The sequence below is a fragment of the Haliotis cracherodii genome, unplaced genomic scaffold (genome assembly GCF_022045235.1).
Source record: "Haliotis cracherodii isolate W230 unplaced genomic scaffold, xgHalCrac1.p SCAF_5, whole genome shotgun sequence".
NCBI lineage: Eukaryota > Metazoa > Mollusca > Gastropoda > Lepetellida > Haliotidae > Haliotis > Haliotis cracherodii.
This window is the reverse complement of record NW_027266308.1, coordinates 56,223,091-56,242,033: the sequence shown is the minus strand read 5'-3', so window position 1 is coordinate 56,242,033 and position 18,943 is coordinate 56,223,091. Positions and strand designations below refer to the sequence as shown.

General features: G+C 41.4%; 1 protein-coding gene across 4 annotated transcripts in view; it reads right to left on the bottom strand.

The window, feature by feature from the left end:
- LOC139441976 (serine/threonine-protein kinase D3-like) overlaps window positions 1–18,943 on the bottom strand; it is a 132,220-nt gene that overhangs the window by 10,875 nt on the left and 102,402 nt on the right. For all 4 annotated transcript variants that reach the window (XM_071222721.1, XM_071222723.1, XM_071222724.1 and 1 more), the window contains 12 exons: window positions 18,470–18,596; window positions 17,096–17,219; window positions 14,238–14,315; window positions 13,075–13,342; window positions 9,215–9,261; window positions 7,612–7,687; window positions 7,332–7,438; window positions 5,715–5,771; window positions 3,915–4,019; window positions 3,315–3,413; window positions 2,568–2,652; window positions 1,303–1,378 (listed from right to left, as the gene is read on the bottom strand). In XM_071222721.1, coding sequence (XP_071078822.1) covers window positions 1,303–1,378; window positions 2,568–2,652; window positions 3,315–3,413; window positions 3,915–4,019; window positions 5,715–5,771; window positions 7,332–7,438; window positions 7,612–7,687; window positions 9,215–9,261; window positions 13,075–13,342; window positions 14,238–14,315; window positions 17,096–17,219; window positions 18,470–18,596 — 1,249 coding nt within the window. The remainder of the gene's footprint in view (window positions 1–1,302; window positions 1,379–2,567; window positions 2,653–3,314; window positions 3,414–3,914; window positions 4,020–5,714; window positions 5,772–7,331; window positions 7,439–7,611; window positions 7,688–9,214; window positions 9,262–13,074; window positions 13,343–14,237; window positions 14,316–17,095; window positions 17,220–18,469; window positions 18,597–18,943) is intronic.

The following is an 18,943-nucleotide window of genomic DNA, read 5'->3' as shown; positions in this document are numbered from 1 at the left end:
CATAGCCAACAACCTTCTCCAACAGTCATCACCTGGGGTGCAATTATCAGGGACGAGATAAAAAAATTTTCACTGAAAGTCAACCAGGGTTTGGGGGCATTAAATGTGTATATGCTTTTATTGTAATGGCATTTATCACAAAAGTGACCCTTGACATAACAAAATTCACGGAAATCTGTAATCCCTAGATCCAAAGAAAATGCTCATTCCCTGAATGGACACATGACAAGATTCTCTACAGTGACTAGCTCTTACAACAACCATCAGGTAATTGGGAGCTCTCTTCATTGGGTCCATGCCCCAAATCTGAAGTCTTTCAGATATACAGTCAAGTCTCGTTAATCCGACACTCGTTATCCGAAACATATTTGGTGGTAGAGTCAATATCGACGTCCCTGAACCTGAGGTATTCTGATAAGAATGGGGACATGTATAAGTCAGTGAAGAGCAGAGAAGACAGTCCTTATATTCTAGTAGTTGTGTTTGGGGGATGGTTACTATCGTTCATTACCATATTCACTGTAATAAGCACCTTTATTAAAACCATACACAAGTTAAATTTGTTTTCAGATATCAAACAGAAGTGAAAAGGATTAGCTCAACCATTGATGAAACTGAAAGCTTTTCAATAATAGTTATACTAGTTAGTCTAAGTAGGTGAGGTGAGGTGAAATGGGGTTTAACGTCGCGTCCAAGATTATTGCACTTATATAGCGACGTGCACGTACGTGTATGTGTGTGGCTGCTTGTACTAGTCCGGACTGATGTCAATTTATAGTGCTAGCCCACTGAGATACCATGCATCAGTTTAACATGAATACCCCACTCAGACACAGTATACTGACTCCGAGCCGACCAGTCCTTGTTTTAGCCCCTTAATGCCGAGCGCCAAAAAGGTTAACAACAAGTACCATCTTTTAACGTCTTTTGGTATGACGCGGCCGGAGATTGAACCCCGCACCGTCTGCTCTCTGGGCGGACGCTCCACCATAAGACCACGGAGGCGGTCTCTAGTCTAAGTAGGGGTGGCTTATTCAGATTAATAACAGATTGGTCTAGAAGTTGGAGCTTATTGGAGCTGGGCACTTAATACGACTAATACAGTTCGGTATGTAAATTCTGGAAATTCCTTTTCTATCCTTTCAAAAGTATTCTACAGAAGCATCAATTTCTTTTCATATAATAAGCATTTTTTATCTTCCCATATTTTCAGTGAGAAGAATGTTTCTATTTCATCAGCTAGTACAACATAATATCACTGCAAGTCTACAGTCCTGTGAGTTAATGGCAGGTGTGTCATACCTGACATAGACGACCACACCCACTGACCACATGTCCAGTGACCGGTTGTAACCTTTCCTCTTCAACACCTCCGGGGCTGAAACATTGTACAATATACAGTGAGCCTAAGACTGAAACCCTGCACAACATACTGTAGGCCAAATACGTCAGCATTGTTCAACATATTGCAAGCCTAAGACTGAATAGAAGCATTGTACAACTTACAGTAGCCTAGGGGCTCTCACATTGTTCAACATCCTCTTAGCCTAAGACTGAAGCATTGTACAACTTACAGTAGCCTAGGGGCTCTCACATTGTTCAACATCCTCTTAGCCTAAGACTGAAGCATTGTACAACTTACAGTAGCCTAGGGGCTCTCACATTGTTCAACATACTGTTACCCTAAGACTGAAGCATTGTAAACTTACTGTAGCCAAGGGGCTCTCACATTGTTCAACATACTGTTAGCCTAAGACTGAAGCATTGTAAACTTACTGTAGCCAAGGGGCTCTCACATTATTCAACATACTGTTACCCTAAGACTGAAGCATTGTACAACTTACAGTAGCCTAGGGGCTCTCACATTGTTCAACATACTCTTAGCCTAAGACTGAAGCATTGTACAACTTACAGTAGCCTAGGGGCTCTCACATTGTTCAACATACTCTTAGCCTAAGACTGAATAGAAGCATTGTACAACTTACAGTAGCCTAGGGGCTCTCACATTGTTCAACATACTCTTAGCCTAAGACTGAATAGAAGCATTGTACAACTTACAGTAGCCAAGGGGCTCTCACATTATTCAACATACTGTTACCCTAAGACTGAAGCATTGTACAACTTACTGTAGCCAAGGGGCTCTCACATTGTTCAACATACTGTTACCCTAAGACTGAAGCATTGTACAACTTACAGTAGCCTAGGGGCTCTCACATTGTTCAACATACTCTTAGCCTAAGACTGAAGCATTGCACAACTTTCTGTAGCCAAGGGGCTCTCACATTATTCAACATACTGTTACCCTAAGACTGAAGCATTGTAAACTTACTGTAGCCAAGGCGCTCTCACATTGTTCAACATACTCTTAGCCTAAGACTGAAGCATTGTATACAGCACAGTATACAGACTCCAAGCAGACCAGTCCTTGTTTTATCACCTTAAAGCCAAGCATAAGGCAGGGAAACAATAGGTACCATATTTAATGTCTTTAGGTATGACATGGTGCAGATTGTGGGCACATATATGTGTCTGAGTGATGTAAGAAACAGACAACTGACAGGACTCACCAAGATAGGCAGGGGTACCCACAACAGATCTACGGAAAGACTTTTCACCAATAATTCTTGCAAATCCAAAGTCACATAACTTGACCTGAAACAATAAACAGAAACTTCACTACCTGAAGGAAATACCTTAATTTCCCAGGTGCATGCATGACTACCCATCCTGACATAGTCTGTTTTTCATACAAACAAACTAACAGCATCCTTCTACTTGATATTGAAGGCTACTATGCTTGTCGTAAGACGCGACTATGGGATCGGGTGGTCAGGCTCGCTGACTAGGTTGATGCATGTCATCACATCCTAATTGCGTAGATCGATGATCATAATGTCAATCACTGGATTACAATATACAATTTCAACCTATCGGTATGTAGGTCAGTGTACCTGTGGCGACTGATGTTGACCAAATTTTAAAATATCTGGTTTGTACAAATTGGACATTTTGCAGTCACAATCGGACAAGTCTGGCGCAAAGACCAACTTCCGGATCCCTGGTTGTTGCCCTTGGTATGTCAGATTGAATAAATGCACATATTGTTGGTACCTATTTGTACAACAGATTGAATAAATGCGTAATCTCCATTTTTTTGTTGGTACCTATTGGTACAAGGGATTGAAAATATGGGTTATCTCCCTTATGTTGTTGGTACCTATTGGTACAAGAGATTGAATAAATGAGTTATCTCCCTTATGTTGTTGAAACCTATTGGTACAACAGATTGAATAAATGGGTTATGTTGTTGGTACCTGTGGGAATGCAGTCTCCGATGACAACAGTACATTCTCTGGCTTCAGATCACAGTGGACAATGCTCTTGTTGTGTAGGTGTTTTAAGGCAACCAGGATCTGAAGGAATAAGACAGTCATTGAAGCAATTACAAATGAATTGTAGTTAACGTATGTTAAATAAAAATACAGTTGCCATTATTTTACTTACACGTTAAAAGTTTAACCACTTGGGAAAAAACCCAAGAATCTCAATAAGGTGCTGACAAAGATCATTATCCTGGTACAAATAATTGGACCACTGGATTTGATAGAGTGAGGATGGGTTAACACCCCCTTGAACAGTCATTAAGTTATATCACAGTTCAGTCTGCGAGGAAAGCATGTACTGATGCAGTCCTGCAACATTTATCACTTTGGTGAAATCCATGAGAGCAGATACAGTGTCACAAACCAAGAGTCAAAACTGGGGCAAATTGGGGATTCAAACCTGTGATCACAGGATTCTGGCATGCCAAAGGGAAGTAACTCTGTTCAGTGAATTGAGCGCTTTAGACATCTGGGTCCCCCAAGTGACTGAGATTCTGGGCCCCTATTTGGGTGTCATTAAGGGTTTCTTACTTGTGATATGAGGTATTTGGTGACTCTCTCACTGAGTCGACCCTTCGGGCTGGACAGTATCATCTCTAGCATATCTCCCTTCAGCTTCTCCATCACCACGAAGATCTGCAACACAGGAGGAGGGAGGTGAGGGGGCCAATATATCAACAAGCACTGTCCCACTACCACTCAATTAACCACATGCTCAGAATCAAGCTACAATACGTAAGTTATTGATAAAATTTAAGAAACATATCAGTTCAGTGAACTTCAGTCAGATCACTAAGCCATAACTCACCACTACGAAAAAATCATATTAAAAAGGTTTTAGAGCTGTCAATAACTGAGGGATAGATCGTCTGCTTGGTGTTGATATCGACTATCAGAAAATCACATGATCATCACATGATAGTCTAGCTAAAAATAATTTGTATGGAAAAGCAGTGGGGCCATCTCTAATACTCGTACTATCTGTGGATATTTTCATGATGTTTTAAGTTAATGTTATGATTTTAGGGCTCCATCAGATCAGGAAAGGGCAATTATTTGACATATTCACCAGAAAGCCTGGAAAAAGCTTAGAAGGCCGTCATTAGAGGCAAAGGGCTCAAAAGTGCAGCAAGACAGTTTTCCGTGCCCTATTTGTCTCTTCATGACTGACTTTGTGGAAATGTCTGTTGAATGTGAGATTGGGACCCAATGCATAATTATCCCAAGATGAGGAACAAAGCATCATATCTCAGGTAGAGATGATGTCTGCTTTTGGGTATGGTTATTCCCGTGCAGAGGTTACTGATTTAGCTACCGTTCATGCCGTCAGCTTAGGGAAGAAACCAAAAGACAACAAGCCTCTATCACTTCAGTGGTTTTACAGTTTTCTTAAGAGATGGCCAGAAATGAATGTTCAAACTTTGAGTGAGTGAGTGAGTATGTTTTATGCAATATTCAAGCAATATCATGGCGAGGGACACCAGAAATGGGCTTCACACATTGTACCCATGTCAGGAATCGAACCTGGGTCTTTAAGTGACAAGTGACAAGATACTGTAAATCAAGAACTTAATGTAGATTGTAGACTTAGAATTTAATGATATGGTAATATGGCCTGATAGCAGTTCGAATGAATGAAACTTAACTTCAACTGCTTGACATGTGATCTAACTTCCATGAAATTAGAGCAGAAATTTCCAAACAATGCATATTTAAATTAGATGGGTCCGGTCACCAAAGAAAATTGTACAGGTTCCAAGTGTTGTTACATGTGTTCCTTTGAGCGTGATCCTTTGAGCGTGATCCTTTGAGCGTAAATAAGCAGAGTTCTCTATTCACTACAATTTAACTGCTGTTGCCGTACTGGACATTTCACAACATAGGGGAGCAGTGTTTTTCGTGTAATTATAAGATTATTTGAAAAGATTACCAAGGACAAAGACGTCGTCCAACATGGATGGTGACTATCACAACGGCTTGATCAACACGTGTCAACAAACTGACCACACTGTCCAAATCTAGCGCTCAATTGCATTGTTTATTGTGAGCTTTGTTGGTGTTAGCCTTACACGTTTGGCAGTGCAGTTAACCTGATATGACAATATACTCCAATATGTCCAGATAAAAATATACATATTACTAACTTGCATTTTCCGCATTAATTTCATGATTTACAGTAACAGGACTTTCTACAGATGCAAATTCTACACTGAAAATATAATAATTCTAGGAGGCTTTGTCTACAACACTAAAATGGAAATATCACCAATGCATTATGAAAGTCCTACAGCACAAGTAACTATGGTAATCATTGTTCCATGTTGTGCCTACCCTCTCAGGTGTTTCGAACATCTGCTCTAGGTTGACGACCCCCGGATGATGCAAATTCTGTAACAAGGCATACATGGCATAAATTAAATAATTACATCCTTTATCCATCTACAGTTTTCATGTTTCATATCTCAAGCAATCTCCAAACTTCAATCTCTGATCCTCCTCCATTCTATTACTTTCAAATATTTATATCCAGCATCTATATTTCCCACTTATCATATAACCTGTCATAACATATAAACCTGGTGTCTGTACATTGCATTCAGTATCAGCCCATGATACCCATAATGATACTCATATCAACCAATGATAGCCGTATTGGTACGTGTATCAACCAATGATAGCCGTATTGGTACGTGTATCAACCAATGATAGCCGTATTGGTACATGTATCAACCAATGATAGCCGTATTGGTACGTGTATCAACCAATGATAGCCGTATTGGTACGTGTATCAACCAATGATAGCCGTATTGGTACGTGTATCAACCAATGATAGCCGTATTGGTACGTGTATCAACCAATGATAGCCGTATTGGTACGTGTATCAACCAATGATAGCCGTATTGGTACGTGTATCAACCAATGATAGCCGTATTGGTACGTGTATCAACCAATGATAGCCGTATTGGTATGTGAATCAACCAATGATAGCCGTATTGGTACGTGTATCAACCAATGATAGCCGTATTAGTACGTGTATCAACCAATGATAGTCGTATTGGTATGTGAATCAACCAATGATAGCCATATTGGTATGCGTATCAACCAATGATAGCCGTATTGGTACGCGTATCAACAAATGATAGACATATTGATACGTGTATTAACCAATGATAGACATATTAATACGTGTATTAACCAATAATAGTCGTATTGGAACATGAATCAACAAATGATAGCCGTATTGGTACGTGTATCAACCAATTATAGCCGTATTGGTACGTGTATCAACCAATGATAGCCGTATTGGTACGAGCATCAACGAGTGATAGCCGTAATGGTATGTGTATCAACCAATGATAGCCGTATTGGTACGTGTATCAACCAATGATAGCCATATTGGTACGTGTATCAACCAATGATAGCCGTATTGGTATGTGTATCAACCAATGATAGCCGTATTGGTAAGTTTATCAACCAATGATAGCCATATTGGTACGTGTATCAACCAATGATAGACATATTGGTATGTGTATCAACCAATGATAGCCGTATTTGTACGTGTATCAACCAATGATAGCCATACCGGTATGTGAATCAACCAATGATAGCCATATTGGTACATGTATCAACCAATGATAGCCGTATTGGTACGTGTATCAACCAATGATAGCCATACCGGTACGTGTATCAACCAATGATAGCCATATTGGTACATGTATCAACCAATGATAGCCGTATTGGTATGTGTATCAACCAATGATAGCCATGTTGGTTGGTTTGTAGTTCTTACAACTGTGAATGCATGGTATTTGTACAACAGAAGGAAAAACGCTATTTTTTCACGTATTTGTAACAAATCTTGTCAGGTATTAGTATCTGCTTTAAACACTGTGTAGCCTTGGTCAAGAAGAGAGGCCAAGAACACCTCTGCTACCAATCACATCTCACCTGTAGAATGGAGACTTCAGTCTTGAGCTGTGCCTCCTGCTTAGTTGGGAATCTCATCTTGTCTATAACCTTGATGGCTACATCCCGATATGTCTTCCGATGTCGGCCTGCACATTCACATACAATTTACTCCTTCTTCTCACAACAACATACAACTGTCTTAATTACAACAAATTTAACAAATACGAAAATATAAAACTGAATGATACTATTAACATTAGTTACATTGATGTTGATGATAGAAGTTTATTGTTGAGTTTGGACGATTGCTGTACAGTACCTCCATAAACTATTCCGAACTGTCCCGATCCGAGGACATCTTCTGGAAATATTTGGTACAGCTGGCTGACATCCGGCTGGAAGAGCAGGTCAGGGATATAATCTGCAGTACATACTCACATCTAGAGCAATGTATCTAAAGCATAGTGAGTGAGTGAGTGAGTGAGTGAGTGAGTGAGTGAGTGAGTGAGGTTTTATGCCGCTTTTAGCAATATTCCAGCAATATCACAGCGGGGGACACCAGAAATGGGCTTCACACATTGTACCCATGTCGGGAATCGAACCCGGGTCTTTGGCGTGACGAGCGAACGCTTTAACCACTAGGCTATCCGACCGCCCCTCTAAGGCATACAGAAAAATATGGATGTTTAGGCCATTGTTCCCTTCACTGCACATTCTGTAAATCTCACACAACTATCTTGTGAACAGGTGAGTGAGGTGAGGTGAAATTGGGTTTAACGTCACCTCCAAGATTATTGCACTTATATAGTGACGTGCATCCAAGTGTGTGTGTGTGTGTGTGTGTGTGTGTGTGTGTGTGTGTGTGTGTGTGTGTGTGTGTGCTTGTACTAGTCTGGACTGATGCCGATTTTATAGTGCTACCACTGAGATACCATGCTACAGTTTAACATAGATAACCCACCAGACACGGAATACTCCGAGCCGACCAGTCCCTAATGCCAAGAGCCAGGCAGGGTAACAAGAAGTACCATCTTTTGGTATGACGCGGCCTGGGATCAAACCACTGACCTTTTCCTCTACCACAAGACCATGGAGACAGTCCAAATTACACGTAACACATTGATTTGGGTTTTAGAAAACACGTTTAGTACGTCAGTCACAAATTTGTAAAACCTTGACATGTACTGGATGCATATAGTAATAAATAATAGTTTGCATTTTTCAGTGTCAGGTTGCACAAGTGCATGTTTTTCTTAGTTAAACTGAGCCCTGAACCTCACGGCATTCAGACCAAGTGAAGGCATGTTTGGGGTACACATTGAAGTCTAGCAACCCAGTACTCCATCATGGCATTCAGACCAAGTGAAGGCATGTTTGGGGTACACATTGAAGTCCAGCATCCCAGTACTCCATCATGGCATTCAGACCAAGTGAAGGCATGTTTGGGGTACACATTGAAGTCTAGCAACCCAGTACTCCATCATGGCAGTCTGCAACATCATCATGGACAAGACAAACAATGGTTGTTACTGTAAGCAATGATCCACACCATCAGAGAAGGTGAAGTCACAGGGTCAGTCTTCCTGTGCTTTCCATCTCTGTACTACTCCAACTTATTAGTAACAGGGACAACTGATCCACAGTTAAGTGGCTTCATGAGTGAGTGCATGTGTTGCCTGACATCAGTCAGCATTGGTCTCAAAATATATCAAGTCTGGAACAGGCAACCCAGTGAGTGACAGCATGGGCAACCCACCCAATCCCCATTTAAGGTCCTTGGGACCTATTCTGACCAGAAGAGTGACTTCATGTGACATGCGTAGGATGATAGGATCATAATATGTTTAGAGATCTCCACAGGGATTGTGCTTCAAGTTACTCAATACTCAAGAATTTTAATATTGTTTCACGATGTACAGTACCGGTTTCTGTGATGCGGTTCCATCGGTGCCATTGTTCTGGTTCTCACCTGGAAGACAACGGAACATTCACCTTCAATTTTGCATTACAGCTACTCCTCATAAAGGCTGTTGTTTTATAATTACTTGACACCAATCACAATTACAACTTCAGAACAGACTTCCTTCCTTTCTGCATTGTCTGTTGATTCTTTCAGTTATTAAATATACCGTGTTCTACTGTATATCACAGCGTGTCACCTTAATCTAGGAGGAAAGCCATAAGTGACATAGTCCTCAGATGAAACCCAGGAGCACGGGTATGGTGCTAACAGACCAAGAAATGTAACATGATTGGAATGATTGATTAGGTTTCTGCCATGCTCAAGGGACGCAACTCTGCACAGCAAATTGCAGTGCCTTAGACAACTGGGTCACCTGTGCCCACTCTATAAATGAAACGCTAGTGCTGAGTCGTGATCGGAAGTTACAAATCAGTGATTGGTCCCGTCCTAACTGGCTGATCATCAATGAACTAATTATTATTTATATATTTATATTTTGACACTTAACGATGATCATACTAACAAAATGAATCATGCAGAGTTATTTTGATTCTTGTTGATCAAATAAAACCACTTATTTTCATTTTTTGTTGTATCCACTGAAAAATAAAAGAGTGAGTGAGTGAGTTTGGTTTAACGCCGCTTTTAACATTATTCCAGTTATATCACGGCGTGTCAGCTTAATGTGGGAGGAAAGCCCAAAGTGAAGCAGGTCTCAGACCTTTACCACTTCGGTGAAACCCACGAGTACAGGTATGGTGCTGACAAACCTAGAAACATAATTGGGGCGAACCGGGATTCGAACCCACAATCCTAGGTTTCTGGCGTGCCCAAGGGAAGCAACTCTGCACAGTGAATCGCGGAGCCTTAGATGACTGGGCCACCCGTGCCCCCTCACGTAGATCAAGCGTTGAATACTTTATAACAGTCTATTCATAACATATTCATATTAGGTAAGAAAACTAGTGCCCCCGAGAAATAAAAGAGGAAAAATGACACTCTGTCTCATGAAAAAAGTAGCCGCCTGAAACGAATCAATGATGAGGATTGTTTTACAAAGTGAAGAGGACAACCATCTCCATTTTAGACCAAGAAAATGTGTTCAATTACTTGGGTTGTTTCAAGTAACAAATCTATGATGTTCCAAGTAATTGCCACTCCACATCATGTGTGGGTTTTCATTAAAATAAACATGGTGGGAAGAAACACAGACTTTGTGAAAGTGAACACATTCAAGGCTGCCCAAACCCTTCTAACTCTACAACACATAAGCGGGAATATAATCCTAGGTTTCATCTTGCACCAAACACATGGGCAGTATTTCACTTTTAATGTTAGATGAATGTCAATTGGGATTTACCTGTGAAACGATTGTGCTGTCTATTGGAAATTAAAGATCAGTCTGATCTGCACACGGGAAAGTTATCATTAGAAAACACCATGACACATTTAGCGCTTCATAAACAACAACAACATGGATGGTTATTAAGGACTGGACTTTTTTGACCATGCAAGTAATCATCAAGGTCATTGTTGAGTCAATGTTCGTAGGACAAGTTTCATTACTCTAGCACTGGGTGTGACATGTGCATACATGTAATACTTCCCGATCTATTCAGGACCCAACCCTGCCTATACAGAATGTATATCTCACCACCCATCCCTTCCTATATAGAATGTATATCTCACCTACCAGCCCTGCCTAAATAGAATGTATATCTCACCTCCCACCCCTGCCTATACATAACATATATCTCACTTCACACCCCTGCCTATATAGAACGTATATCTCACCTCTCACCCCTGCCCATACAGAACATGTATCTCACCTCCCACCCCTGCCTAAATAGAATGTATATCTCACCTACCAGCCCTGCCTATACATAACATATATCTCACTTCACACCCCTGCCTATATAGAACGTATATCTCACGTCTCACCCCTGCCTATATAGAACGTATATCTCACCTCTCACCCCTGCCCATACAGAACATGTATCTTACCTACCAGCCCTGCCTAAATAGAATGTATATCTCAACTCACACCCCTACCTATACATAACATATATCTCACCTCCCAGCCCTGCCTATATAGAATGTATATATCTCACCTCCCACCCCTGCCTATACATAACATATATCTCACCTCCCAGCCCTGCCTATATAGAACATATATCTCACCTCTCACCCCTGCCCACACAGTAAATGTATCTCACCTCCCAGCCCTGCCTAAATAGAATCTATATCTCACCTACCAGCCCTGCCTAAATAGAATGTATATCTCACCTCCCACCCCTGCCTATACATAACATATATCTCACTTCACACCCCTGCCTATATAGAACATATATCTCACCTCCCACCCCTGACCATACAGAACATGTATCTCACCTCCCACCCCTGCCTAAATAGAATGTATATCTCACCTCCCACCCCTGCCTAAATAGAATGTATATCTCACCTACCAGCCCTGCCTATACATAACATATATTTCACTTCACACCCCTGCCTATATAGAACGTATATCTCACCTCTCACCCCTGCCCATACAGAACATGTATCTCACCTACCAGCCCTGCCTATATAAAACGTATATCTCACGTCTCACCCCTGCCTATATAGAACGTATATCTCACCTCTCACCCCTGCCCATACAGAACATGTATCTTACCTACCAGCCCTGCCTAAATAGAATGTATATCTCAACTCACACCCCTACCTATACATAACATATATCTCACCTCCCAGCCCTGCCTATATAGAATGTATATATCTCACCTCCCACCCCTGCCTATACATAACATATATCTCACCTCCCAGCCCTGCCTATATAGAACATATATCTCACCTCTCACCCCTGCCCACACAGTAAATGTATCTCACCTCCCAGCCCTGCCTAAATAGAATCTATATCTCACCTCCCACCCCTGCCCATACATAACATATATCTCACTTCACACCCCTGCCTATATAGAACGTATATCTCACCTCCCACCCCTGACCATACAGAAAGTATATTCCACCTTCCACCCCTGCCAATATAAAACATATGTCTCACCTCCCAGCCCTGCCTAAATAGAATCTATATCTCACCTACCAGCCCTGCCTAAATAGAATGTATATCTCTCCTCCCATCCCTGCCTATACATAACATATATCTCACTTCACACCCCTGCCTATATAGAACGTATATCTCACCTCCCACCCCTGCCCATACAGAACATGTATCTCACCTCCCACCCCTGCCTATGTATCTCACCTCCCACCCCTGACCATACAGAAAGTATATTCCACCTTCCACCCCTGCCAATATAAAACATATGTCTCACCTCCCAGCCCTGCCTAAACAGAATGTATATCTCACCTCCCAGCCCTGCTAATATAAAACATATATCTCACCTCCCATCCCTGCCTAAATAGAATGTATATCTCACCTTCCACCCCTGCCTATATAGAATGTATATCTCACCTTCCACCCCTGCCTATATAGAATGTATATCTCACCTTCCACCCCTGCCTATATAGAATGTATATCTCACCTCCCAGCCCTGCTAATATAAAACATATATCTCACCTCCCATCCCTGCCTAAATAGAATGTATATCTCACCTTCCACCCCTGCCAATATAGAATGTATATCTCACCTCCCACCCCTGCCTATATAGAATGTATATCTCACCTTCCACCCCTGCCTATATAGAATGTATATCTCACCTCCCAGCCCTGCCTAAATAGAACGTATATCTCACCTCCAACCCCTGCCTATATAGAACGTATATCTCACCTCCCACCCCTGCCTATATAGAACGTATATCTCACCTCCCACCATGCTCATGACACTGGAGGTTGGGGTTACAGGCATCAAGGCTTGTCTCAGTGCCTGCTCCCAGTGTTTGGCCTGCTCCAGTCCGATGCCACTCTCCGTCGATGATACAATGTTGTTCTCCTGATGTCCAAATGTTGGGTCTTCCCCAATGCAGTAGATAGCATTCGATGTTCGGATCTCGAAGACATGTGGTGGTCGGGCGGGGTCAATATGTTTAGATTTAGCAGGTTCTACCCCCTCAATGCTGTTCAGTTGAATCTCCTAGAAACAAATACCCTCAACACATCAGGCATAAACGAGCCAAGATCTAATGTTGCATAAGAAAATAAGACTGAAAGTGAGTGAGTGAGTGAGTGAGTGAGTGAGTGAGTGAGTGAGTGAGTTTGTTTTAACATCGCTCTTAAAAGTGTTCCAGTTATATCACAGCTTGTCAGCTAAATGTGATAGGAAAGCCCGAAGTGATGCAGACATTTACCACTTCCGTGAAACCCACGAGCACAGGCATGGTGCTGACAAACCTAGAAACATAATCCGGGCGAATCGGGATTCGAACCCACAATCATAGGTTTCTGGCGTGCCCAAGGGACGCAACTCTGCACAGCGAATCTTGGTGCCTTAGACAACTGGGCCACCTGTGCCTCCAACCTGAAAGTAATGGGGTAGGGGGACTTCAGATTCCAATAATAAAGCAACAAACCTCAAGGACCCCCAGACAAAACAAGGCAACATTTTGGACATTAGGAGATGAATACTGTGGAAAGTGTAACATACAACAGTGGTGGAATTCATCTCTGATCTTGACAATTAATCAATTGTCAGTATTTCGTAGGCTGGTCCTGTGGTGCTTTAGGAGTTCTCAAAGAGTATTCAAATCAAGGAACTCCTTCAATCATTAACACAGGTCTTACACATTTACCACTTTGGTGAAACCCAGAAGTATGAGTATTATGCTGACAAACCAAGGATCAAAATCGTGAGGAATCTAGGCTAAAAACCCATAATTATCAGATCCTTGCATGGCTAAGGGACAAAACTCTGCACAGGGAATTATGGAGTATCACACCAGGAGGCCATCTGTTCCTACATGTAGTGCATGGATTCCTGTATAAATCATCTAAACAGCCAATGGAAAGACCGTTCAACAGGTGACTCTTACCTTGAAGTACCTTGAGGTATTTTCATTCATAAACATGGTAATAACTTTTGTGTCGAGTCTCCAATAATGTCGCTTTCTCTGCAAGAAAAAGGTGGGTTTTTAACACAACATTTCCTTCACATATACCCCTGAACACACTAACATCATAGCTCCATTTCAATAAATATATAATTAAAGATATATGAATAATACAGTGAAATCCATCTGCTGTAACAGTAGATATGACTGATGTTAAACAGAAGTCCAATTTGTCACCATGAGCACATCTGGAACAGCTCTTGATATTTATTTTGTTCTTATTAAAGATGAAATTTGCAGTTGACATGATGGTGTTCACTGAAGAACGGACAACACAGTAATATACATTCCATTCCTTTCCATGTAAGATTTTATCGTATTAAGGATTAGAACAATCAAAATTAACAAAAGACAAAAGTGTTTCCCACTTTGGGGAGTCAAACACAGATCATTAGTGTGACAATCAACACCCTTACCACTTAGCTACACTAACATCACCAATATGTATGTTCCAATCAGTTATGATTATGATGCAGAGATGACGTAATTTCCGATTCGGAGGTCACCCTTCTGGTAACTTGTACAGTGTTACATCCACCGACCAACATGTCGAAACCTATATGTCACCTAGATCTATGATTCCAGACGTGAGTCAGCGATCTGCCCACCCCAGTAGAAAAGGATTTAAAGGCCAACTCAACTTGTCATTTAGGACTTCCTGGAATAGTCACAGCCCCAGACCCCTCCAAAAGTAAAGGGAGGAGAGGTTACTGGATTACCCTCACCCTGGTGACAACAGGTCCTTCACGATCAAGTTGTATGTCACACAAGTAGAAGCTAGAACACACATTGTAGGATTTCCATTAACAGCTAGCCACCACTTGTTCAATGAATACAGAATTCCATGTAGCCAGATTTGTAGCGAGAGCTTTAATTTCATGAGTTCTGTAACTTCCACATGTTGGTGTAGAGAGATGTGCCTGGTCAGAATAGTCGTCTCATATGGTGGTTTAGAGCCATCCTGCCACAGTCGCCTTTTTAGGACTTACAGTATCTTAGCCACCATAATGTCAGACTCATTGACCATAAAATCACACTTTTTAAAACCTAGAACTACATTTCCTAAAAATTTCATAGTGCCTAACTTTCAATAAGGTCAAACTTGCAATAGCACCACAATCTGTGAGTCAAGAGTGTCTATGAGTGGTGGCTGCTGGAGGGTTCCGAGCCTAACTATGAGGGACTGCATTGATGGAGTAAAGGGTGTCTATGAATGGTGGCTGCTGGAGGGTTCCGAGCCTAACTATGAGGGACTGCATTGATGGAGTCAAGGGTGTCTATGAATGGTGGCTGCTGAAGGGTTCCGAGCCTAACTATGAGGGACTGCATTGATGGAGTCAAGGGTGTCTATGTGTGGTGGCTGCTGGAGGGTTCCGAGCCTAACTAGGATGGACTGCATTGATGGAGTTGGCTTCTACTTTTTCTTCAAAATAATCCTCTCCGAGGTCCACCCACTTCTGCCAATGTTACTGGAGTGCCTGGATCCCACTGGATGAAGTCTTCCTTCTAGTGGTGTGAAATAAAGTCCTCCACAGCAGAAATGATGTCATCATCATTTGCATAATGCTTGCCAGTTATGGGACATATCTGCAGCGGGTTTTCCAAGATGTTTAGCCTTGACTAAGAAGATTGTCATAATAGGACCTTCTATTGTCCAATTAATGGTCTGACCTTTTTGGAGGTAGTCTACCAGTAGGATTACTTTGGAATCCCCGACAATTTGAAGCCATTGTCAGCTGTTGGACTTTGCCTTCTTTGGAGAAGGTGTTAGATGTTTCCACTGCTCTTATTGTTGCTTAGTTGCTGACTGATAGTGGTGAACCCAAGCCCCTTCAGCAACATCATCTTGGTCTGCTTTCAAAACAATATACTTTTTGAATACACAATGCCATTTAGAAAGTGGTCAAATGTAACAAACGTTATATTTGGGATAACACTTTCTTAGTAAAGTACAGATTCTCGGACTCAACCCAAAAAACTACGAGAATATGTACTTTTTTGGGTTGAGTCCCGTTCGGGATTCAAACCCACACTTGCCAGAGTGAGGCACCTAATCACCAGCACACAAAGTCAGCGATCTAACCCACTCAACCATCAAGGCTTCAACAAAATGAAAGTCTGACAACTGGTAGTCGAGATCACGACCTTTGAGTACCCCTCTGACAAGTGTAAATTGGCACGGCAACCCAAAAAAGTACGAGAATCTGTACTTTGCTAAGAAAGTGTTATTCCAAATATAACGTTTGTTACAATATACTTTTTCACAAGAGAGTTTCTGTTCAGAAGCCTTGGAACCCAACATGCTGAAACCTTTATCATGCCCCGTTCATTTCTCAGAATGTTCTCAACTCCCATGAGAGATGCCTACCGTATTGGCTATGTGATGTATGGTGAGTCATTCATCATCGATAACTATAGCATGTAATTTATCAACATTTTCCTTTGTGGTAGCAGTTGAAGGTTTTCTTGATCTTGGATCATCTTCAAGTCTCTCTCTTCTCTTCTTGAACTCTGCTGCCCACAGTGGGAAAGGAGGGAGCATCATCCCTTTAAGTTGACACCATATCTGTTAGCCCTTTCAGTTGGAGATACTTGATGACAGTGCAGCAGCCAGTTTTGTCCACTTTCTTCAACAGGGAATACCTGGTCACTTTGAAGTCTGAAGAAATGCTGCCAGGGTCTGAACTGGTTTAAATTCAGCCAGGATACATGGAAAGTGTTGTACCAAATACAAAGAGATGGTAAAGGTGTACCCTGCATCAGGCACCTCTTGTACTTACAACATGATCCCTGTTGGTGAAGTGCACCATCCACCCCTCTTTGATGATCTTGGACCCGGTCCGCTTGGTGTTTTTGACGGACTGTACCACTCTCATCAGGGGGATGTTGCTGCTCTGGGTGGGACTGCACACAACAGATAATCAGTGAGTTCACACTTGAGTCACAATGTTTTATAGCAATCAGACATTCAGATAACACTGACAAATCATCAAATATTATACTATTGTTACCTTAGGTAATAATTGTCCAATACTAGGTATATGTGATATTTATGTCAGACGCTATGAATGTGTGAGTGAATATGGTTTTACGCTGCTATAAGCAATATTCCAACAACATTTGATCGAAGGACACTAGAAGTGGCATTCACAATGTTCCCATGTGGGGAATCGAACCCAGGCTGGAATGGCGGGTGAACGTCTTAACCACTACACCACACCACTGCCATCATATCACATAGATCAGTGAGTGAGTGAGTTGGGTTTAACGCCGCTTTTAACAGTATTACAGTTATATCACAGCGTGTAAGCTTAATGTGGGAGGAAAGCCCGAAATGATGCAGGTCTGAGACGTTAACCACTTTGGTGAAACCCACGAGCACGGGTATGGTGCTGACAAACCTAGAAACATAATCGGGGCGAACCGGGATTCGAACCCACAATAATAGGTTTCTGGAGTGCCCAAGGGAAGCAACTCTGCACAGCAAATCGCGGCGCCTTAGAAGACTGGGCCACCCGTGCCCCCTCAAGTAGATAAAGCGTTGAATACTTTATAACAGTCTATTCATAACATATTCATTTTAGGTAAGAAAACTAGTAACACTTTCAATGTGTCTATGAGTCGAATAGTGACTGTGTCTGTTTCCAGGACATGTTGGCTTACTCTAAAACCTGAGGCACATGTGCTTGTTTTTGAAATGCCTAGTAACCACAGATAATTTAAAAGTCATATCTTGGTGTATTCATTATACACAGAAATTTAATTCCAGAATTGCATGTCTAATAATGTTTTGACAAACATACTTTTTTCAATTCTTTCCAAGTCTGTCCAGCAAAATAAAAAAGGATAATTCTTGAATTCCATAAGTTTAACCCAACAGACAATTGTTAGAGATAATGTTATAAAAACTGATAAAAAATGTTAAATCATATACACTGTGTGTGTGTGTGCGCATGTGTGTGCATGGGCGTGTGCGTGTGTGTCACCCCATACACAGGGTAGACAAGTTTTGTTGGTTTTTAGCCTCACACAAAGACATTACCATGAGTACGGAACACTGGAAATGCCATATCAACAAATCTGGGTATATGTGGCATATGGGACATAAAAGAAATGACAAATAATGTCGGGCCTGAGTATCCTATACCACCGACCTGAGAGGGGGCTTCTGTTGCCCATCTTCATTTTCCTCAAATTCTTGTTGGCAGTTTTCATCACCATGAGTTGAGAACTCATCTTGGTCACCTTCAGCAATGTCTGGCTCAATCAAGCTCTCAGTCTCTGATTGACACAAAGATAAAACACATGATAATTAACAAATAATCTGCACGTAATAGGTAAAAGGATTAGAGGATGTCTTCATCAAACAACATTCTTTATATGCTACTTCCCTCCAAACTAATATTATGCCTGCTGGCTTTGTCCAAAATTAAATAACTTATTTCTGTTTATCTTCAATCAGCTTTCCACATTCTCCCTGAAAATGTCATTTCATTTTGTTAGGTCATCAAGGTTCAACATAATTTCCCACTTACCATCGAAGACATTTATAATTCCTTGGGTTTGTGGTCTACTCAAATCTTAGTTAAGTTTTATTCACTACAACACAGATCAAAGTGTCACAAACT